The sequence below is a fragment of the Petaurus breviceps genome, unplaced genomic scaffold (genome assembly GCF_028583685.1).
Source record: "Petaurus breviceps papuanus isolate PSGF00001 unplaced genomic scaffold, PetGlider_PUasm1.0 185, whole genome shotgun sequence".
NCBI classification, from domain to species: domain Eukaryota; kingdom Metazoa; phylum Chordata; class Mammalia; order Diprotodontia; family Petauridae; genus Petaurus; species Petaurus breviceps.
Window position 1 is genome coordinate 8626546 of NW_027185797.1, and position 25086 is coordinate 8651631.

At 43.6% G+C, this 25086-nt stretch overlaps 1 protein-coding gene across 1 annotated transcript in view; it reads right to left on the bottom strand.

Moving 5' to 3' along the window:
• RFTN1 (raftlin, lipid raft linker 1) overlaps positions 1-25086 on the bottom strand; it is a 197728-nt gene that overhangs the window by 57983 nt on the left and 114659 nt on the right. The window contains exon 5 of the mRNA XM_069088435.1: positions 4346-4739. Within this exon, the coding sequence (XP_068944536.1) occupies positions 4346-4739 (394 nt within the window). The remainder of the gene's footprint in view (positions 1-4345; positions 4740-25086) is intronic.

Sequence of the window (25086 nt, forward strand, 5' to 3'; positions counted from 1 at the left end):
GAAGGAAGGAAGGAAGGAAGGAAGGAAGGAAGGAAGGAAGGAAGGAAAAGAGAGCTAGGATTGTAAGATCCAGAAGATCTACTGACTCCATGTTTACTGGGTGTTTCTCTCTCTCTCTCTCTCTCTCTCTCTCTCTCAGATTTCACAGTTCACACACAGAATAGGCTCTCAGTCATGGATAAGGAATGCTTTATTGAACTTATCTGACAGAAAGCAGAGGACATGTAAGGTTGTTTATCTGTTCATCAATACGCTGGCTTAAAAAAAAAAAGCCTTGTGCCCATGAAAAACCAGTCATGTTTCCCTATTCCTCAAATTAATATTATGATAACAAAATATCTACCTAAGTAAGGGGGGAATCTGAAGGTGGTTGTAGCTGGTAGAGGGAAACTCAGGAAGAAGATGGTGGGCTGCTCTCTCCCAGCATATCCCCCTGGGGATGATTCCCTCCTCCCTCTCCCTGCCTCCCACTGTGTGAGCCCATGAGAACCTTTCCAAAGCCCTTCACTTTATGATAAATCAAAAAGGCATCATATGGGACTTGCGGAAACATCCCTGTCAGTTGAAATGAAAGTAGAGTTAGGTTTGGAGCATTTGGGGAAGGCGAACTAAGAGGGAGGAGGCCAGCCACTCAGGGCCACCTGAGAGCAATGAGACAGCTGGGTGTTCCAAACAAGCCCCAGTGAAAGGCTTGGGGGAAGGGAGGGCAGGGCTCAGAGGGGACCCCTGGAAACATCCTAGGGAACTCTTCCATTAAGCGAAATGAAGAAGTTCCCCCCAGTGAGGAAATAAAAGTCAATGAGCAGGACCAGAAGTACTTTTGTGAGATAGGGTGAAATTCTGGAGAAAACGCAAGCAAGACACGCATACTCAACCAAAGCCTGGGTCAGTGGGGCAGCCCCCAGAGGCGGGTGCTGTCTGGGGATGGGATCTCTGGATCTCAAACAGCTCTGCTGAGCACTTTTCCCATCCCAAGCTGCTCCTCCATCCATCCCATAAAGTGCCTAAATTAAACGCGGAGGGGAGAAGGAGGCAGGGGCATTCCCCATGGTGTTTGATGCTCTTTCTTTTTTGGAGAGGCCTGTCGTGATTGCTGATTTAGCCACTAAAGACACACCTGGCAGATACGGATGAAAACACTTTAAGCCTCCTTGGGGGAGGCCTTAACGGAAGACCTGAATATTCTGCAGACAGAACGCGGGAGGAGATGTGGCAGCTGGGTGGGGGTGGGTGGCACGGGAGGCAGAAAACTTTCCGAGGAAGAACAATCATGAGCCTTCCAGGAATAAATTGAGGTGAGAAAGCCGGCGGAGGGCGTGGGTTTGTGGAGTCAGAGGCCAGAAACTGCCTTCTGAGCAGCCTGCCAGAGACTCTAAGATCAAGGTGGGGAGAATGGGCAGAAAGGATGCGCACTGACTACACACCATGCCAAGTGCTGGGTGTACACGCAGAAAAGAAGCAGACTCTGATCTCAAGGAGGTCCCTTTTAATTAGGGGAGAGAACACAGACGGGGTGGCTAGGCGGTGCAGTGGACAGAGTGGACTGAAGTCAGGAAGACTCATCTCCCTGAGTTCAAATATGGCCTTAGACACTTACTAGCTGTGTGACCCTGGGTAAGTCACTTCACCCTGCTTGCCTCAGTTTCCTCATCTGTAAAATGAGTTGGAGAAGGAAATGGCAAACCACTCCAGGATCTTTGCCAAGATAACCCCAAATAGGGTCATGGAGAGTTGGACAGGACTGAAGACGACTGAACGACAACCACAAAAACCCATACAGGAGGGCTAACGTTTTATCTTGAGTAGGTAACTACATGATGGAGAGCAGGAAAATGGTGCTATGTCTCTTGGTCTCCACTGCCCACCCTCACCCCCAAGTCGAACCAATGCCTAGCCCACAGAGCGTTTTTGGTAAATGCCCAATAAAAGGATATTTTAAAAACAAAAACTGAAGTGCTAATGTGGCTTCTCTGTATCTGGGAAATGGCTCAATGGTGCCCAGGACCCTTCCAGATCTAAATCCATGATTCTAGGACAAGCGGCAGGTAAGACAATGATGGCAGCTAGCTCCCAGGGTTGCAGTGGGGACGGAACGTGAACCTTATGACACCCTCCATTATCTTCATTATCATAAATGCTGTGGCTCAAAGGGACCTCTGAAGACTCTTCTCCTTTCATGGATGAAGAAACAAAGGACCTCAGAAATGAGGTGATTTTTCCCAAGGCTGCTCAGCCAGGAAAAGGCTGGTCCAGGGTTTCAACCCCAGACTCCTCTGCCTCCAGTCCTAACAATTCTTCGCCTGTACTGTACTGACCTTTGTTACATTCTAGAATGAACCACCGTCAATGGCTACAAACAAATGAATAAATAAATGAATAAACCATTGGTGAGAAGGTATTTGCAAGATCTCTTCTCAAGCAGGAGTTCTTAACCTGGGGTCTATGAACTTATTTTTTTTAATATTCTGGAACCTGTTTTTCAATATAATTGGTTTCCTTGGAAACTCTAAAGATCAACGTTCTTCTGGGAAGGAAGCATGGTCAGTAGGCTTCCAAAGGGGTCCATGACCCCTGGATAAGAACCCCTGTTCTAAATAACAGTCATTTCTTCTGGATCACCCACATATGGATAAGAACCCCTGTTCTAAATAACAGTCATTTCTTCTGGATCACCCACATAGGAGAGCCACAGTCTGAGGGAAGCAGGCTCCCCAGGCTTGGGTCTCAGCCCCCTTCTCTCACGCTTGCTTCCTCACAGTGATGCTGAAATACCCTGGCACACTGTGGATGCAGCCAGTATGTGTAAGGGATGCTAGTCAAAGCAATCGTTTCTACCGTGAACTGAAGTCAGGCAAAGCTAAATTGGGAAATGTGAGTTGGGAGAGATTGAAAACAGATTTTGAGCTAGATTGGACTGCTATTCCAACCTTCCAAGTTTACAGATGAAGAAACTTAGGTTAAGTTCAGTGACTTGCCCAAGGTCATACGAGAGATCTAGGATTTGAACCCAGGTACTCCGTCTATTAGATTGTGAGCTCACTGAGGGCTGGGTCTGTTTTTTTACCTCTTTTGTATTCCCAGCACTTGGCACAGTGCCTGGCACACAGTAGGCACTTAATAAATGTTTACTTATTGACTCTGTCTCCAAATCCAGCTTTCTTTCCATTGCACTACCCTGCCGCCTACAAATAAGCAGTGTATATAGGAAGAAGGACCCAGGTTCAATTACTTCTGTTACTTATTCCTAATTGAGGGAAACTGAGCAAGTCACTGAATCTCTCTCAGACTCAGTTTCCTCATTTGTAACATGAGGATAATAACAGCACAAAGGGCTCTTGCGAGGATCAAATGGGATAGCATATGGATAGGGCTTTGTAGATCCTAAGGGACTATGCAAACATTGACACTTACTAGCTGTGTGACCTTGGGCAAGTCACTTAACCCTGTTTACCTCGGTTTCCTCATCTGTAAAATGAACTGGAGAAGGAAATCGCAAACCACTACAGTACCTTTGCCAAGAAAACCCCAAATGGGGTCACAAAGAGTCAGACATGACTTAAAAGATTAAACAACAACATCACAAAAGCAGAGAGACAACTATTCTGCAACTTAGTCTTACAGAGTTGCCTGGAACATAGAAAAGGTAAGTGACTTGCCCAAGGTCATATGATCAATATGCTATCAGAGCATACAGTAAATCCTGATAACAGACAGGATGCTTCCTACCTTTAAATTCTCAGTGCAAAGCACGGGGCTTTGTGAACTACACTGGGCTCAAAAAATGACTCCCAAGTTTGGCTGTTAGCACAGACACACAAGGCAGTTTCTCTGCAGGGCAAATGAGCGGCAGATAGGAAGTTACGGAAACGGGCTGCTAACTTGGAAAGCAGTCACATCACCTCTTTTCCTGCAACAAATTGTCCTTCTGGGGCTTTCTTTATGTCTGGCTCCTAGCAAACATCCCCCATCCATCCACCCACGGCAAGCGCCAGGCGCGTTCTGTCAGGATGCCCAACACATTAGCACTTCCTGTGCCGTGTGCAGAGCGATCCGATATTGATGCAACAGCCAGAGTGATAAAAAAAATTCACTTTCTTAACTCAACTTCAAGGATGGTCACGTGGGGGCGGGGGCGGGGGACCGCCTGATGTGGAGCCTAATGTGGAGGCTCTGAATATTTCGAGCTGAGCAACTGAGTCAAACGTGCCAATTCTCCATGTATGGATCGGGCACTTTCCCCCACTCTCATATGAGTTTTTTTTCTTTTAACTTAGGATGCTGTCGAAGTTACCAAAAAAAGTCACTAGCCATATCTTAAACCCAGTCCCAGCAGTGACAGACTTACTTCCAGCCAGTGGGTCTGAACCTCCCAGTTTGTCCACTGTGATTGTCTGTCCTGGTGAGGATCCATCTGCCTTCTCTGATGAATCTGCTCCATTTCCCCCTGTGAAGGCTAAGTTCAGTCGTTCAGCAACCTTCCCATCGCCTGTCCCGTGTTCCTGGGGTTCTGCGGCACCCTGAGACCCTGCTGGTGTGCTGCACATATCTGCCGATCCCGGGGTCTCCCTATCCAAGGACGAGAGGTCTTCAGATTGGTCTGATGTGTTTTTCCCATCTCTCGACTCTCCTGACCCATTAGCAGTGGGGGTCAATGGGCTGCTCCCTGCAGAGTTCCCAGGGCAATGGTACTGAGGAATGATACCCACAAATTCTAGGCCCCGACTTGCTGCATCTTGGATCTGGGAAGTGAACAAAGAGAATGAGAATAAGTCATTACACTGTAGTTCCAACAGGAGAGAAGAAACTTTGGGGGGGGGGGGTGGATCCAGGGCACTGTGCTGGAGGATTATCAATTATTTTGATAACTAACTCCAATCTTTCATTGGAAGATTTTCAAGCTGGCAAATTGGCCTTTTCAATGAGCAGATGTCCTCCCTCACCCCAACTCTCCACCATGGCCTCCATGCCTCCCCCCCCCCACCTCATTATGTCAGGAGAGGGCTGTGGGACTTCATTTTCAATCCCTGTCTTACAGGAAGCAGCCTCAAACACTCTTCTTTCTTGGAGGGGGCGCCCATAAGCAGAACAGGGTTACAAATAATTGCAACAACATCTTCTTGGAGCAAGGCACAATCTCTGTTTATCATTTGCTGGAGGGTGGTCGAGGACTCCCAAAGCAGGAATCGGTATAAACCCAACCCAACCCAACCCAACACTGTCTTTTGAGAGAGGAAACTAATTTCTGGAGAAGTTTTATCTTTGTCCCCCCGACCCTGACTTTTTTTTTAAACAAATCATCTACTTCCTGCCAATCAAGTCACTGTATAAACACAGTATGTCTATATAAACATACATCAACTACTAGGTGGTATTTTATAACCTCAAAGAGTTTCCTTTTAAACAATTGTTTTTGCAGTGGGAGGTGGGGGTAGGGAAAGGAATTTGGAGAAGAAAGGGGAAAACCATAAGAAGTAATGAAACATAATGGGTACCAAAGACCTGCCCCCTCCACGTCTCTGAGTTCTGTGATGAGCCCAAGGCCTGGCCCCATCCCCACCCCAGGACACTGCACTTATGAGCTCATCAGAGTTACTGCTGACCTCAGGATACCCACCCCAAGCCCTGGCCAGGGCACTCTGGCCTGGACGTTCCTCCCTGACTTTTCTCAGGGATGAGAGATGACACCCAAATGCATGGGTTTGCATTTTAGAACCTTTTTCCTCCCCCAAAAAATCGCATGCAATTGTCTCTCAGCAAGAAGATGATGGGAGAGACAGGGACAGAACAAAAGTGATATCCTACTCAGACTCAGCAAGAAGCCAGAACGCCAAAGACGGCTATAAGGGGACTTTCTAGGGAATGTATCTGATGTCAATTCCTAGAAAATACAGGGATCCATTTGGTCCCCATCAACAGCTCCTGCATGACAATCCTAAAAACAGATTTTTGTACGGAGACAGAATCCCAGTGGAGAATCTACTGATAAAAACATGGTAAAAAACCACGGAGTCACGGACCCAGAGCTGGAATGGACCTCCAAGATCACCTAGTCCAAATCCCTCATGTTACAGAAGAGGAAACAGAGGCACAAAGAAATTATGACTTGCCCCTAGTCACTAAGGAATTGAGTGGCAGAGCTGGGATGGGAGCCCAGGTCTGCGGATGACAAATCCATTTGCATCAGACTCTAGGAGGTAAGCTGAGGAGGTGCAGATGGGCTGCAATCTGCAGCCTGGGAGAGAATACACCCAGGGATGTGGCATATACAGGGGAATGACTGCTGCCTTTGGACTGGGAGGATAGGAATTCAAATTCCAACTTCACCTCTTCATCTATGTAACCTTATGTAATGGCAAGCACAGAAGTAGTTCACACCTTGTTTCAGCTATTGAATAACCCTTGTTTCAGTTCAAGTTTCTTTTGAGCCTTGTATCAAGTCTGTTAAGAAATAGAACATGTGAACCCCACAACTTGTGAACCCTAGAACTCATAAACTCCTGCAACAGGAAAGGGAAGAGTTAATGGCCATATATAAGGAGAATTTCCAGGCTAGAGACGGCAGAACTGAGAAGAGGACTCTTGTGGTGGCAGTCAAGAAGGAGAGAACTTGTGATATCCTGGCACTCTGTCTGCTCTGTCTGTGTTGATGTTTGTTTGTGATACTTTGTACAGAAGCCCTGGGACCTTACTGGAAGCCCTGAAAGAGGATTTTCTGGTTGTATGTTTATAGAAGTCCTGGAAGAGGGTTTTGGAGGTCCTGGGACTTTACTGATGATTTGTGCTGACCTCTTGGACTTTGTTTGTGGGTCTGTGTTGATTTCTATGTTGATGATTTGTGTTGAGTTCTCAGACCTTGTTGGTGGGTCTGAGTTGATTTCACAGGCAGATAGTGAATTGATGATGGTGCCAGTAATGTGCATGAATCTGTCAAGCTTTGTCTTCCCACAAACAGGAACTGTGAAGGACTTGAGGTGGACTGGACACCGTGAGCTTCAATATGGAATGGGAACTGGACAAAGAACTGGACAAGGAGCTGGGAGCTGCCTGCCTTTGAACCCAGGTGACAGTTGGAGCTGGGACCATGGAAGCTGAAAGCCAGCCTCAAGTCAAGCTGAAAGAAGACTTTACTTGGACACTGTGTACTGTCTGAGAAGATTATGATTTACTATGACCTAGGGGTGGAGAACTTTTGCTTTTGTACTTTGTGATCGAATTAAGGATTTTGTGATTGACTAAATGAATGTACTTTGTTCAAAACTATGTGACCACTTTGGCGAAAACTATGTGGCCATTTTAGTGATAAGTTGTTGAGTTGTGACATGGTAAATGCTATATTTTCATTTTCTGTGATATGTTGTAACATTGTGAATGCTGCACCTTGATTTTCTGTGAATGTTTTGTTCTGATTTGTTGCTGAATAAATAGAGTTCACTATATTATGTAATCAGAACCTTGAAAGCTGTTCACAGCAGCAGTCCTCTGGAAAGCTGCTCATGTGTGGTTTTACACCTTAAAAGTTACAGCTCTGAACAGATTGGGGGAAGGGATATTATTCAACAAGCTTGCTATTTTGGGGTAGGGGCAGGGGAAAGATGGGGAGAAAAAATTGTAACTCAAAATCTTGTGGAAATGAATGTTGAAAACTAAAAATAAATACATTAAAAGTATCTGAGTTAAAAAAAATAAATGAATAATAAATTTTTATTAAAAATTGCAACAAAAAAAGTTACAGGTCTGGAGTCACAGCTCTGGGCCTCAGTGTCTTCCATCTATAAAGTGAGGGAGAGGTCAACTAGATGGCCTTTGAGGTCCCTTCCAGCTCCAAACCTAAGACTGAGGTATTTCCTACATTTCATACACTAATTACTGAGCAAGGTGGGAGTTGGCTTTGTCCCCTTAATACTTCTGTGTATATTTCTTTATGCCCACATTTGCCTGGATTATGTAAAAATCAAAACAAAACTTTACTCCCACTCTAAAAAAAAATCAGAAACCCACTTCTTTCTGATGGAGAATTTCAAAGGCTGAAGTTTCTCTTCCATTGTTCTGCACTTTTAATGGGTCACTTATCCTGTTACTTCCTGGCCTCCCTACACCTGTCATGTGACTGAAGACCCACCTATAGGGCTTCAGGCCCCCTCTCTGGCCCTGCTTGTCCACTTGGCAGGCCACTGGAGGAAGGGCTTCAGCCAGAGCAAGGGGCTACTCACACAGTGCCAGCACATAGTAGGGGCTGACCGACTGACCCCTGCACACCTTGGGGCCTTCATGCCATAACAATAATTACAATAACTAGCACTTATTTAAAGTTTTGAATTTTGCAGAGGACTTTGCACAGATTTTCTCATTTCGTCCTCATAACCACCTGGTAAGGTGGGGGCTGTTATTATTATCTCCATTTTATAGGTGAGAGGTTTAGTACAGGACTAGCCCAGGGTCACACAGCAAAGGAGGTGTCTGAGGCTTCAAACTCAGGCCTTCCTGACCCCAGGTCCAGTCTTCTGACCCCCATGCCACCTGGCTGCCACAGGAACTCTAGCTGGATCAGGCACTAAAGGAAGCGAACTTGGGGGCAGCAGGATTGGGACACCATAGAAAGAAGGAGCTGGACTCATATTCCAGCTTTTTCCACTTATGGTCTTTGTGGCCTTGGGGGGAATCACATGTCCTGTTTAGCCTCAGTTTCCTCACTTGTAAAAGCAAGGGCCTGGACCAGATGGTCTCTAAGGACTCTCCAGGTATAATAGTCTCTCACCTTCTGGAGGGTCAGACCTCTCAGCTGTGGTCTAAGAATCAGGGGGAGTCACATTAAAGACAATTTTCTGTAGCTAGAAGAGTCTCTTAAGTTGTGAATAGCCTTTGATCCATCAATCTCACTCTCTAATTATATATGCTCCAAGATAGTCAAAGACAGGAAGAAAGTCCTTATATACACCAGAATATTTATAGAAGCCCATTGGTGGTAGCAAAAGAAAAAACCCGACAAAGGAGTGGGTGCTCAGTGCCTGGGGAATGACTAACCGAACCGTGGTATACAGACATCATTGATTATTATGAAACAAGAAATGACAGATACGTAGGATTCAGAGAGATTTGGGAAGACTTGTTTGAAATGATGCAGAATAAGGTGAGCAAAACCAAAACAACAATATAGAAAATTCCCTCAACAACATAAAGAAAACAAGACTAACAAACAAGAGAGTTCAGCTCAATGCAATAATAATTCATCTTAACACCTGAAACGTGCATCCCTTCTGCCAAGAGAAAAAATGGCGGACTACCGTGTGTATCTGTTCCAAAGGCTTGGCTTGGTTTTCCAAAGGAGGCAAGAGAGAGAGAATAGAGATTTTTTTGTTCATTAGAAATAAATAGTTGACCATAGGTACAGAATGATGTTCACATACATACATATACTCATATGTTCAACAGGGCCAATGTTTCAACTGACTTAACTGGATATACAAACGTACATGTATGTGTGTACATATATACAAATGTACATATGTGTGTGCATATATACAAATATAAATGTCTAGCTATATATCTCTAGATAGACATCTACAGATATCTCTAAAGAGATCTATCAATATCTATATAGATGTATAAATATACCTATTATATATAAAGATCTAGCTATCTCTAGATATAGACATCTATAGATATTTCTATAGATATATAAACATAATACATATCTATATACGTAATACAAACGTGTGTGTGTATATTTACAAGGGAAGGGTTTATATATCATTGGTTAATGGAAAGTGGGAGCATTCTTCAAACCCACCAAAAGCATCAACAGAACAGGACAAAAAAGGCAATGGGAGCTACATATTGGATTGTGAAATATGGGAGTTTTAGCACACTAAAGCAAGGGAGGCTTATTCTAATTAGTTCATCAACTGGTCAGTCAACAAATACCTACTGAATGAACCCAGTGCACACAGCAACATCTGAGGCACAAGGGAAAGAGAACACGGGTGGAAACAAAGAGCAGGCCCCAAAGGACGCCGTGCAGCCAGCTAGCTGAGCTGATGGGAGGAACAGAATGGGGAAGTCTGGAGACAGGGAGGACAGACAGACCGATGATCCAGGCTGTGAAGGTCACATGCACATCTGTACACACACGGGCCAAGGACACAGCCTCCAATTACCCTTCCTCTAGTTCTCTCTTGTGACTCATACACCCGAGTTCTAGAGAGTTGACATTTAGCATGACTTTCTCAAATGTCTTTAAGAGTGCCGAGGGGGAGCAGCGGACATAAACAGGAAGACACACAAAATCATGCCTCGGATTTCAAGTTCAAAATGGCACCAAGAGGCTGGAATGGAGAAGAGAGCTTGGTTTGTGACCCAAGCATCTACTAATGGTGTGGCCCTGGGCCAGTTTCCTCTTCTGTAAGATGGAAGGGTTGGACCAGAGGAACTCTAGAATCCCTTATGATCCTATAAACAACCATTAGTCTAGGACAAATCACATAATTACTCAGTTATGTCATCTATAATGAGAGGGCTGGACAGAGTGATCTTTAATGACTTTTCCAACCTAGAGGCCTACAGTTCATCTGATGAAGGAAAAGGGAAGGAAATAAATATTTGTTAAGCAAGTACTATGGGTATGAGCTTTACAAATATGACCTCATTTGACCTGTCGATGATGATACTTGACCTCGTCCTGGGGAAGTCAGTGATGGGGTTGAGCAATGAACAGATATTGTTATGTCTTCTACCAGAATGGTCCTGAAATGAGCTAACCATACAGATGGGGAAGAGGGATACAAATAAACACTGTTTAACAGTAGCTTCATACACATCCCCCCAGGCTTGTCATAATTCTACCCTTTAGCACTTTTAATTGGGGCAGTAGGCAATATTAGTGAAGAGGAACTTACTAACCTAACCAATTAATTCTTATTAGAATTAAGAATTAAGAAAATAATAAATGATCTTATACAATGTCTTGGAAATAGCCCTTTCCAATGTAGATTTTAAGAAAGTTGTATCACAGTTCTGAGTATACTCAAAAAGCAGCCATAGCATAATGGACAGAGACAGGATTTGGAAGTTCAGAAAAGCTGGGTTCAAATCCCACTTCAAGAAATAAGCATTTATTAAGCGCCTTCTATGTGCCAGGCAGGAGCAGCTAGGTGATATAGGGTTGGGCCTGGAGTCAGGAAGACTCATCTTCCCAAGTTTCAATCCAGCCTCACACACTTATTAGCTAGGTGACCCTGGGCAAGTCACTCAAACCTATTTGCCTCAGTTTCCTCATTTGTCAAATAAGCTGGAGAAGGAGATAGCAAATAACTTCAGTATCTCTGCCAAGAAAACCCCAAAGGGGGTGACACAGAGTCAGACATGACTGAAACAGCAGCAGGTAGCAATACAAATTTAAATTAGGGCAATGAGTCAAACCTTTACTTAAACTTTAGGAGTTTTCCTAACTGGGGGCTTTGAGCTACTATTATTATTGTACTACCCACTTTTTGTCTGATAGACACTTCATAAAACAGCCCATTATGCTGCCCCTAGGCTAAAAAAGAAAGCTGATTGTTAAATCTCTAGGAAGCAAGGTGTTAAGAAGGAAGAAAAATCACCCCCTAAGCCAACCCCAGAAAAGGAGACAGGAAAGGCTCCGCCCCTCTCCAGCAGAGATGAGGGAGCAGATAGGATCGGGCACTGCCAGGCTCACTGTACTGCACAGGAACATCCACACCCACTGGTGCCAGGGGATTGCACTTCATGGGCTCCAAAACCCCTTCCAACTCAATGTCAATGGGCTCACAGTCCTCTCTTAGCTTCCGTGAAATGATGCTAAGTATACCTACAGGACTTCGCTTAGCAGAGAGCTGAAGTTGTAACAGCCTATCTACAAGCTCCCCTCTGATAACATATTGGCTAAGCAAGTCACTTTAACCTCTAACTTAGTCCAAAAGTGCTCAACTCAAATAGAAATGGGGCCACTGAATTAAACATAAGGACATACAAATGTACAGGCCACACACTGACTGAGAAAACCACATATTCACATTATCTGTGTTTTACTGTATTCTTATTTATTTTGTCAAATATTTCCTACTTGTTGTCCAATCTGATTCAGGATGCACTTGGCAGTGTTTATGGGCTGCATGAGGCCCACAGGTCACATTTTAACCACTTGGTTGCAGACATCTAAAGCTATTCATTGCAGACAAGTTTCAGGCCTGCACTGATTTCATAAATCAGTGACCTCCCAGGTCCAGCCCTACTCCCTTCTTGTAGAACCAACCTCCCAGGATCATGAAGACACACAAAGAATTTTTAAAGCACCATCGATGTGTCAGGTCCTGGGAGGGCCCTGCCCTCAGAGAGTTTAATGTTCTGGAGAGGGAGACAGATGAGAAACGGTGAGTGAAGCATTTGACAAGCTTTAAAAACATATAAATATTGTTATCATCATGTGTTTATGCTCATGCAGATGCCTACTTACCCCGGGACACAGAACAAGCACCCCCTCCCCAGCTCTCTCCAGCAACTCCATGCCCCTGCGACCAGGGGAAGAGAGAGCAAGAGGTCCCCAAACATGCTTTTCTTTCTGAAAGGTCTTAGGGCTGGTACAAGGATGGAGACAGAGGGAAGTGTGCCCTGCTGCAAAAACGCTGCTCTGGGTCACACCCCAACACAAGAGTGTTTAGCTGTGAATATTTTATCATAGACATATCACCATGCCTCCATCTTGTCATCACCTAGGCTCCTTCCAGAAAAGGGAGGTTCAGAAGGCACACAATCTTGAACGTGCATCTGAAGTTGCCTCTAGCTCTGGGCACCTGAACCCTCCACTTGAGTTAATCAAACATTTGCCAAACCTTTAACAACAGCTCTGTGGAGAGGCCTCAAGGAAGGAGCTGACTTTGTTTCCATGTCTCTAGAAGGTCCAGATTTTCTGATTCTGATTCTCTCTCTCCTTTTCCCTTCCTCTTCTCTTTTTTTCCCTTTCCTTCCATCTTCCTTTCCCTTTTCTTTCTTTCCTTCTCTATTATTTCTTTCTCTTTCCATTCTTCTTTATTCTATCCTCTTTCTGTCTTCCTTTCTTGCTTCTCCATTCTTTTTTCCTTCTTTTTCTCTTCTCTTTCCTTCCCCTTCTCCTCTCCTTTCTTTCCTTCTTTTTCTATTCTTCTTTGTTTCTCTCTTTTTTTCACTTCTGCAACTGATGATTTGAAATGGGAATAAAGAACTCCACAATCAACTGGTAGATCAGGTCAATATAGACAGAAAATTGAGAATATATGGAGAGAGAGAATGAATGACTGAATTCATCACCTCCATTAAGTTATTTTTTTCTGAATTATCTTGGTGAATTGTCTTTATTTCTTGACTTTCCTCATGGAGATGGACTATAATAACTCACAATATACTGACAATAGAACTGTGTCCTATTAACTGGCTAAACCTAATTCAATTCAATAAAGTCTTTATTAAATGCCTCTATAGGGATTAGGTAAAGTGTACAAAACAGTGGGGATTACAAAGACAAATGTATGCAACAGCCCCTGCCCTCAAAGAGCTTACATTCTACTGGGATATATCTCATGCACACAGATTAAACAGAGTAATTTCAAGAGGCAGAGAGTGAAGTTTTCCCACATTTACTGTTCTCCATCAATAGGAGGGGCTACTTTACAAAGGAGTGAGCCTCTAGGATTGGCTACAAAGAGGCACACTCTGGGGAAACTTCCAAAAGCTGAAGGAGCCGCCTGATCCTCGGAGGTCTTCAGGCTAGATGGGCCTCATAAGGGTGGGTGTCTACCACAGGGAATTCCTTTTGTTCACGGCTCTCAGGATGGCCCTTCCCCACTGCAATTCTGTTAAGGGTGGTCTCCCATTACATTAAAGTACCAAAGTTGGCGCACCTCAGGCCATGGTACCTTCAAAACTATCATGATATCCAGAGGAGATTCCTGCTTTGGGTAGGCAGTTAGACTGGATGACTTCAAAGGTCCTTCCAACTCAAAAATGCTCTAATTTCAGGTGGAGTTTGTCTGCCGTCTTACATCTAATTTTAGCTAGCTCAAGCACCCCTAAGTGACCTTGCTCAGGCCAGGAGAGGGGTGGCAATTGGCCCCGTGATGTGCAGCCAAAGTAGCAGCAACACTGTCAGACTCAATCAATCATTCTATCTTTAGAAGTATTTTCACAATGCCAGGCACTGGGCTAGACACTGGGAGCACAAGTACAAAGAATGAAACAATCCCAATTTGCAAAGAGCATTCATTTCAATGGGGGAAAAAGTGTGTGCATGCACATATGTGTAAATATGTGTGTAACTGTATGTGTACACACATATAAATGCATACTATACATGTATATGTGTGCCTGTATATTTATTTATATTTATATATACATATATTTCTACATAATAGTTACAGCTATGACATAGATTTATACAAATAGCTATATAACTATGTACCATTTATATATAATAGTTATATAATAGCTATATAATTATATATGATTTATATAGAATAGCCATATATTGTTGTTATTGTTTGGTCACTCAGGCATTACTGACTCTTTGTGGCCTCATGCATCACAACGTCCATGGGGCTTACTTGGCAAGGATAATGAAGTCCTCATTCAGTAGATGAAGGCAGAGTTTAAGTGACTTGCCCAGGGTCATGCAGCTAGGAAGTGTCTGAGGTCATATGTGAATTTAGGTTTTCTTGATTCCTGGCCCAGTGATCTATCCACTGAGCTACTTAGTGGAACACACCCCCAAACACCCCGTGTGTGTACGTGTGTGTGTGTGCATTTAGAGAGAGATAGACAGACAGACATATATACCTATTAAAGCTTAAATCCTTACCAAGACTTTTAGGACACACTATATATACAGATGAAATATAATGCAAATAAATACAAAGACCAAAACCCAAGCCATCCCCCTCTTCCATGCCTACTCTGCTGCAGAAGGTGGGATGTGTCTGGGAGCGTCTCCCCAATTCCCTTGCACCCCCATTTAAGGATGGCACCTAGGAATTCACCAGCCAGGCTATGCTCTTAGACCCCATCCTCTCCAGAAACCCATGGTCCTGCAGGATGAAATCAGCTCTCCAGCCCACTTCCCAGCCTGGCTGCATGATTCATCACGCCTTCCCCTACTCCCTCATCCCTTCCCCTGTTAGACTGTGAGCTCCTGGAGGCCAGGCACTGTCCTATATTCTGCTTGTACCCCCAGCACTTAGGGCCGTGCCTGACACACACACAGCAGGCGCTTCATAAATATTTGTTCACTTACTGACCCACGCATACACAGCAGCTTGGGAGGGAAGATGCCAGCAGTTGGGGTGATGAAGAAAGGGTTCATGCAGAAAGCGGTCCATGAGATTTATCTGTGTCTTAAAGGAAGAAGGGGGACCTATGAAGCAGAGATAAGGGAGGCATGAATCACTGGCATGTGGAATGGCTAGTTCAAAAGCATGGAGACCGGAGATGGAATATTATGTGGGCGACTAGAAAAAGCCACAGGTTAAAACTTGGGACCCCCTGAGTTTCTAGGTGGGGTCTTAACCTCCTGTCTCTCAATAAGAAGGAAGGAGGTCAAAGAACAATGAACAAGACTCAATTGGTGCTAACCTTAGAAACGCCCAGTAGTGACAGCATCATCAGGGTTGAACCTTCTACTCCAAGACATTCCAGACATCAGGCCCATGTTATCTCACCAGACTTCTTTCTCTCCTCTGACAACAGGCCTGAATCCCCTCTGTATATATCTTAGATACTGACCCCTAAGTCTGAAGCACAGAACTCATCCAAGACCCTCAAGGGCATTGCAAAAAAAAAAAAAATAGCTTTGCCACATGCATGGGACTTAGACCTTGACACCTTAGTGAGAAATAGCTGAGTCAAGGAAGCAGACTGAAAGAACTTTAACTAGAAAGAGATGTTTTTCTTCACACCCATCGCTGCTAAACATACAGACTGTGTGATTTTCTCTTCATTCCTCAATCTACATATGCTTCCAAAACATTAATAAAATACATCGGAATGAAATGGAGCTCAACCAGGTGATTGGGACATTACTCTCCCTCCCAGTCCCCGATTCCCAAATTATTGAGGCTATCGCTACCCGTACAGCAACGGCACCATTACAGCCATGACTGTAAACCACAATGGAAACACATCAGCCCAAGTGAATGCCTAGAGATGGTTTTCTTTGCAATGTGTGAAAGAAATAAATGTCACATTGTTCTTTTTTCTAAGGACCCTAGAGAGAACTTAGGGAACTATTTCTGAAAGATGGAAATGATTGGGAAAAGTTGCAGATCTCCCCCAATAGGTATGGAGAAACAGGCAGCGGATTATTCAGATCTCTACCAAATTCTGAGTTACTCACCGGAGGGGGAAAAAAAAACAAATAACTCTCTAGCCAATGCCTAAAGTCTCCATTTCTTCCATGTTTCTGTCTTTTATCTTTGCCTTAGAGTTAACTTTTGAAATTCTGAACGAAGATGGGAGTGTTCAAATTGGTATAGCCTGGTTGCTGTTCTCCAGTGAGATTTCACTAATTCACACTAACAGGGGGAAGATTGGGTTGTAATATTAAGAAATCTAGATTAGGCATTTTTAAAAAGATGTAGCTTTGATTACTTTCAAGTATATAAATCATAATAAATTTAGATTAAATGAGATAATCTATGTAAAGTACTTTGTAAATTAGATAATCTATGTAAAATGTGCTCTTTGCAAATCTTAAAGCACTATATAAATTATATATATATATATATATAAATTATATAAATGATGATGGTGATTATTATAAAGAGAGACTAAAACTGGGGTAACAAAAAGCAGAGCTCTTTGAGGTCCTTTAATAAAGAGATATGAGTGATTTATAATTAGCATAGCAATGATTCTCAGGATGTGCTAAGAAATGGTCTCTTCTCCCAAGAAAGATTACTATTCTCCTTCTAACATGGTCTCTACAGTATTAATTTCCTTCGCAAACCCATAGGTATCGACTTTAGTTCAGCCCCTGTCCAATTGATCTGTCCCAATTCCAAAGGGGGAATGTGAGTAGATGAGAGTTTATTGCATAAAAGTCACATTCTCAGGCAGTAGGGAGATTGGCAGGGTAGGTCCCAGAACACCCAGGCTCTAAACAGAAGGAAAACTGTTGATATTGTTCTCCCATGATACGATTTGAGAAGCATGCCATACTCTTTCCCAAGTGCCTAGCACACAGTGGGTGCCTAATAAATGCTTGCAGAGTGCTCCTGCCAATCATCATTTCAAAATTGTCTATGCTGGCTGAAAGGTTAAACTACCCGGAAGCAACTTTATTTCCTTACAATCTCTTTGAAAATCCTGCTTTTTTATTCTTTCTATCTGTACCTCCAAGCATCCATATATTTTCTTCAGTCTCTGCCTCTCTCCCCCCTCTATTCTTTCTCCCTTCTCTCCTCCATCTCTTTCTCCTCCCCCCCTCACCATCCTCCATGCCTACATTCTTTTGTTATCAAATAATTTTAGAGCTGGGGGGGGGGCAGTTCATGTCTGCTTTAGACTGATCTACGATGTATATCAGGACCTGAGTTCACGTCCTGCCTCCAAAATACATTTGTATGAGTCACTTACCTGCTTAGGTGCCCCCAGAAGCTGAGACTACAGACACTGCTGCATACATATATGTGTAGACACACAATATATTTATATGTATGTGCATGGATGATACAACATGTATATACACGCATGCATACATACACAAGAGACCATGCCTGTTTGTGTATGTTTATCTGTGTCTGCACACATAACACAGGGCGTACATGTGTACGCCTGATGTACTACCATAAGCTGGCAGGTGTGTGCATAGATAACACACATGTATGTGAGTGTATATGATACATACATGTTTATATAGTGCATGTGTGTATACATCAATATACAACATGTATTTACACACACTTCTACAGCACTTGGATATCCCTCTTCTTTAAACAGTTACCCTGTCAGGAAGGGCCCAGCCCAGGAAGGTTTTCAAGCACAGCTACACTGCATAATGAATTTCTTTCATGTTGTGTCACTAAGAAACACTTTTGATCTTTTGAAAAACTTTCTGTAAAAACACAAATCCTCATCCTGAGCAAGGCCTGATTCCTTCATCCTCTGATGGATTCATGATCCCGTCAACATATGCATTCTCTTTCTCTTTTTTAAAAGAAATGCCTTCTCAATGCTGGGAGGGGGGAGTATTTTATCATTGTGCTGCCCCCTCCCCACCCTCCCAGCTCCTCAATGCTTCCTTGGAATAAAGAAAGCCAATTCAGCAAAATCAATCCACAAGTATTTATCATGTACTCCTACTATGTGCTAAAAGGAACGGGGACAAGTCTGGCTCACAAGGAGTTCAAACCCCAGGGACCATCACATCTGAATGGGTATGCGACATTCTGCTCTGGAGTCCACCACCTCACTACCTACAGCAAGGAGGAGTATTTCTTCATTGTAGAGTCTAGAGCTGAAAGGGAGTCCAGGGGCCATTTCAGACCCCCTACCCCAACACTTTACAGCTGAGCAGAGCAAGGCCTAGAGAGGCTGCCCAGCTAGTTAAGTGTCTCAGGTTGGATTTGAACCCACAAAGACTCCAGGCCCAGTGCTCTATGCAGTACGCCACCCCCTAGGCAAATAGAGGTTAAGTGGCTACATGCATGCATGCATGCATGCACACACATACACATACATACATGCATACACACACATATATACAGACACATACATTCATGCAGAGAGAAAGTTTTCATTTTGGAATGGACGTGTGATGTCACCTAGGTGGGCTCCTGCTAGAGAATCTCTCCCAACCCATGCAGCCTGGTGCCTTCTCTGAAGCCTGCAGTCATTTGTGAGAAGGGGCCAGGATCATCAGAGGCAAAGACCTGAAGCCAGCTCTCCACCCAAGCTGTGTCTTTGCCACAACTCACACAAATTAATCTAAGCGCTCCCCAGCTGCCCTCATGGAGTACCTGGCAATAAGGCACCTCCGGAAGAGCCTCCAAAGTCCTTACAATGCAGTTAATTACCATGAGACATACCATAGAGGGGGCATCACAGCCCCTAGGCACTGCCATTTTGAAACTCAATTAGACTTGCCTCTGAATCTGTGAAAAGTCACAGTTTAGGCTTTCAAAAGGCCTAATTAAATCCATACCTTTTGTGGGGTGGGAGAAGATCAGACTTGTGATTTCAAGGTTCTAGGGATTTTTCCCAACATGGGAAACACCTGTTCCCAACACAGTCAGCAACTCCTCTGTAACTTATGTACATAAAAGAGTTGCCTAGGACACTGAGCAACCAAGTTACTCACCCAGCATGCGTCCAAGGTGGAATCTGAACCCAGATCTTTCTGATTCCCAGGCCAGCTAACCACCATGCAACAATGCCTAGCAAATTCCTACTAGAGGAGGCCAAGTGGAGTCGCCAATCTCATACCTCTACATGGCCATTTTCTCTCTGAGGCTCAATCCTGAGTGGGCTCTGGTTTTTTAATGAAAAAAATCTTCTAAAACAAAAATGGCAGGGGAAAATCCCACGTGGGACACACACTTCAGTAAGCATTTATTAAGGACCTACTATGGGGAAGGTATGGTGCTCAGAGGGGAAAAAGGGAATAAATATTCCTCTAGAAGCTTATATTCTTACTAAGTGGGATACAATATGATATGTAAATAGAAAAGTAATTATGAGGTAATTTGAGAAAGGAGCATGTACTAACAAGTAGGAGAGTAAGGGAATAATGATAATAACTAATATTTACATATGTGCAGCGGTTTGTAGAGACGGAGGTAAGCTTCTCCAAAGAACACCACAACCAGAGCTGAGCTTTAAAAGGACTTAAGTATTCCAAGAGGTGACTGCAATCTGGCACAGGAAGAAAGCATGGTCCAAGGCAGACAGGCCAGAGGTGAGAGCCTGAGTTTAGGTAACAGCAATCCACAGCTGCACGGCCCATCCAGAGCCCGTCTGGCTGCAATTCAATCCTCACACCAGGCAGTGGTGTGAAAGAATGGTGTCTAAATGGGACAGAACCCCGCTCTTAGAGGGTTTAGATGGCTGGGGTGTTTCTACTGCATCCTCCTGGTAATGGGGAGCCACTGAAGAGTTCTGAGCAGGAGCACAGTAGAATATCCCACGTGTGCTTCAAGGAGAGAGCCTTGCCTACTGGACAAAGGGTGCATTGGAGAGGGAAATGTCTGAAAGCAGAGACCACTCAGGAAACTATTGAACAATTCCATTGGGTAGGTGAGGAGGGCCTAGGCTAGAAAGGGATAGCATATGAGTGTCAAGACGGGGCTGAGGCAAGAGAAGTCATGCAAATAAGGTGGAAAAGATCTGACAAATGACAGCAGATGGAGGAATATGGGGGATAAAAGGGGGTGGAGAAGTGAAAAATGGTAGGCCCTCACAGAATTATTGTTCATCCTTCATTTCTGAAGTGGACCAGTGACATCGCAGGGGATGTCTTGACTTGTGTGTGAATCAGATTTAAGTAAGGCAGCGATCCACCACACAGAAATTTAATGACTAAGCATTGATAGCATTCCTGCTCCAGAAAAAAAAAAGCCCACATTCACTTCATACATATCCTACATTTACTTATCTATGAATATATACATCCCAATGACAGCATAAGCTTCCTGAAGGCAAGGGCTTTCACTTTGGTCTCTGTATCCCCAGAGCCCAGAACAGTGTCTGGCACATAGTAGGTGCTTAATAAATGCTTGCTGCTTAACTGGTCAATGAATCATAGAGCACCCTCTCTCATCTCAGTCAATAAAAGAATAGTCTTCCAGTATTCAAGGAAGAAAACTTAGAGATTGTTGATGTACTGATAAGATTAGACTCCCTCTCTGTCTTTCCCTATCTCTCTGCTTCCTCCAGTCCCTTCTCACACACACACACACACACACACACACACACACTCCCCTTACACTACTAGGGGAGTCCAAGTTCATACATTCATTATCTCTGCTGGATCAAGGACAAATCAAGCATTGCTGAGAGGTGAATATCTGCACCTTTCAAAGACACAGATGGGACAGTTCAACCTGTGTTGTAAACTCGTCAGTGGCAACATGTATTAATTTGCAATGCATAATTAACACTCCAAGACATGTTCCATCTCATGCAAAAGCTTCAAAATCAATATGGCACTTTGGAAACTTTTCTGGTGACAAGTTAATTCCATATTCGTAAAAATGTCACCTGGGAACTATTAAGGAGGAATAAGGGACATCTGACCCTTAGAGCCATTTACAGGATGGGTTTATGTGATGGCTGTTGTTGGACATATTTCAACAAGCTCCAATGCTGGAGTGCCTTTTCTTTACCAATATCAGAAAAACTAAAGCACACGATAACAAGATATAACCAAGAGTATCCTTCATATCACAAAGCCACTATGGACAAAGGTTCATAACATCACAGATTCAGAGTCTAGAAGGGACCTTGGAGGTCCATCATTTTACAGAGAAAACTGAGACCCTACAAAAGGTTAAGGGACTTGCCCAGGGTCAGGCATAACAAGGGTCGGAGCTTCCAAATCCAGCTCTCTTCACATGACATGACATTGCTACTCAACGTAAAGAGAATATATTCTGTTCTCTTTGTTGTTGTTGTAGGTAATATCCAACTCTTGGTGACCCCATTTGGGGTTTTCTTGGCAGAGATACTGGAGTAGTTTACCATTTCCTTCTCCAGCTCAGATTTCACAGATGAGGAAACTGAGGCAAACAGTATCAAGTGACTTGTCCAGGGTCAAACAGTGTTTCTATTTCTACCCTTTCTCAGGTCTTACGATTTGGGTAAAATTGATTTTATTAAAATAAAAACAAAACCACCTCCATCAGGTCCCATTGGTCCAGGAATGAGCAAGTTACTCACAGCTGAGACCATCAAGGCCCAATTTATAGAGTACTCAAAGGGCAGCATGTGGAAACTCCAATGACAATGATGACTACAGATCACAGTGTAATGGGAATGTAAATTTTAAAGATCTTCCCTGCCCCAGGCTAAAGTGCACCTGGAGCCTGGGGTAGGAGGCTTGTTTTTCAGTAGATACTTTTTGATTGGCCAGTAGGTCAATAAGGTTGTTACATTCTCTGAACCAGGAGAAGGCTATACAAGCCCTGACGTGAGGCTTTGTTTTGGGGCTCACTTTGAGAAGTGTTCTGTGATTTGATATGGGTTCTGGGAAGCCGTTGTCCCCTTTGAAAAACCCAGATGTTGAAACCCAGATGTTAACTGGGTATGGATGTAATGGCTGGACAGTTTGGAAATCTGTCTACTTGATCTGTTTCTGTCGTGATAATTCTGTCTGTATATTCTGAAGTTCGGGGTGCTGACCTCTTTCCCCTGAACTAGGTAAATGAATGATACATATTTGACTGATTAAAGTAGGCTTGTTAACCCATTTTGAGTTGCTTTCCTTTATCAAAGCAGATCCAAGAACCTATGCTGGCAGCCACCCTGGGAACACTGGGGTGCTTGCTGCTACACACAGCTGTAGTATGCCTTAAAGGTCTGCAAAGTGCATTTTTCCTAATGGGAAGGAGAGAAGGCCATCGTGAATGGTAAAGTGCACAGAACACCAGTTTATCAGAATGGGAAACATGATAAAAAAAAAAAAAGGAAGAAAACAGATGATAGAGGGACTGGGGGAAAGCAGGTGTGTTAACACACTGTTTGCTGGTAGAGCTGTGAACTGGTCCAGCCATTCCAGAAAGCAATTTAGGACTAAGCCTCCAAACCATGAAACTGTTCCCTTTGACCCAGCAATACCACTACTAGGTCTATGCCCCAAAGAGATCAAAGAAAGAGGGAAAGGTCCCATTTGTGCACAAAGATTCAAAGCAGTTCTTTTTGGGGCAGCAAAAAACTAGAAACTGAGTGGCTGAACTTCAGAAGCATGAGATGGGGAGGGAGATCAGGGGTAGCCAATAGCTGCTCTGAAAAGGATCTGGAGGTTCTAGGAAGGAATAGGCATTTTTACAGCACCTACTATGTGCCAGGGATTTTAAAGAGAAAAGTAATGTAAAATTGTCCTTCAGTTTCTCCAACATATCCAGTGGGGCAGGTTAGACAGACCAGGCTTTAAAGGATGCTATTAGGAGAATGTAAGCTCCATGAGGCCAGGGCTATGTCTTTGTGTCCCCCAAAGCTAGCACAGAGTCTAGGTCTTAAAATATGCTCAGTGAATTGGAATGAAGCATCAGGGAATAATACTAATACAATCCATTTTATGTGTGGAGATAGTATTCTATAAAGAGAATGCTAATTCCTCCCTCAGAGACTGTGTCCTCAGCCCCGTCATGTCCCACCGGACTATGTCAGGTTCTGTCACCATTTCAATTTCCCTGGCTACAGGGCTGTGGCTGTTGCTTGTCCTTTGTTCTCAAAGGATTATGACATCAGGGAGGTGATGCCATGACTTGCAAGTGAATTGGATTTAAGTGAGGCAGGGCTACGCAAAATCATCAGCCTCACTTTATCCTCCAGAGTCATCTGGGTCCAGTGGCCAGATATAGATCAGGATGACTGGAGGTAGCCCTGGAGACAGTGAGAGATCTTGCCCTTTTAACAGGTCTAAGTTTGTCTGAGGCAATGCCCGTTCAGTGTTTAAAGCTGGGTAAGAAATGAGGCAAAAAAAAAAAAATGGCCTCTTTACCTACTCAAAAAACATGACAAAACAAAACAAAACAAAACAAACAAACAAAAAACCACTAACCAATCTGGGAGGGAAAAACCCTCAGGGTTTCTGGCCAAAATAGAAACAGCTGCTATTTACACTCACTCAGAGCCATCAGGGCCCAAACAAAGACCAAGTGAGGCTTGGGCTGGGACCTACAGTTGGCCAATCAGTGAGAGCCAGTGCAATTGTTCAAAGAAGGCCCAGTTGGAAACCACCCATGATAACCCAAAGACTTGGCATGGATCCAAATAATGGGGGCTCTTCTGTTTTTTTTTTCCCCTCAGGCATCTACATGGCATTTTAATGACCCCAAGAGTTTGTGTGTTGTTAGTGGGTAGTTTTTTTTCCTATTGACCCCCTAAATTATTTTTATTATTATTTCATGGGGTACGTGCACTGAAGGCCAGTTCCCAAAGGAAAATAAAAACCTGTCCAGTATCTTATGAAGCCATAAAATCCTAATACTTTATATGATCAAGTTCCATTTTCCTGGAAGGGAATTAAAATGCAGTCACACCATTAAAAAGTACATCAAGGAAAGCAAAGAAAGGTGGTGAGACAAGCCAAGCTGATCTACAGAAAGGTCTCTGTCTTAAAAATGAAAATGTCCACAGAGGGGTCTCAGTGATCTAGTGGGAAAGCACAGAGGGTCTATAATATCCAGGGTATGACTTTTAAGTGCAAGCCAGCTTACGTTGTTCTAGTCTTCCCAGTCTGAATTCATGACCAGTCTTAGGATCTGGATCCAAATTGGAAAGGTGGGGAGAAACGTATGCCAAGGAAGCTAATGAATGAGTGAAGAAAAAGGCATTTATTTAGACCTTATAATGTGCCAGACATCGTGCTGAGCATTGGAGAGGTAATGGGTTAAAACATTCTCACTCTGGAATCAAAAGACCTCAGGTTCAAATGTCAGCTCTTCCCTTTGTGACCTTGGACAAATCATCTAACTTTTCTAAGCCTCAGTCTCTTCACCTGTAAATGAAGGATTTAGACTACATGACCTCTGAGGTCCCTTCCAATTCTAAATCCAAGATCCAATGGCTACAATTACAAAAGAAATGCAAAATGCATTTTAAAATAGATTTGAGAGGTCTGGAGGAAGAATCAGACCTCTCTACTAAGAAAACCACCCAAAAGAAAAGCAACTGGTTTAGTTTTTGACCCTATTAGCAAGCCACTGCAGATTCCAGAGATGATCCAAAGGGATTGTACAGAAGTCAGCTGTTAGTAGAGCTTAAAACCAGATGAGAGGGAAGGACGGACGGACGGACAGACGGACAGAAGGAAGGAAGAAAGGAAGGAAGGAAGGAAGGAAGGAAGGAAGGAAGGAAGGAAGGAAGGAAGGAAGGAAGGAAGGAAGGAAG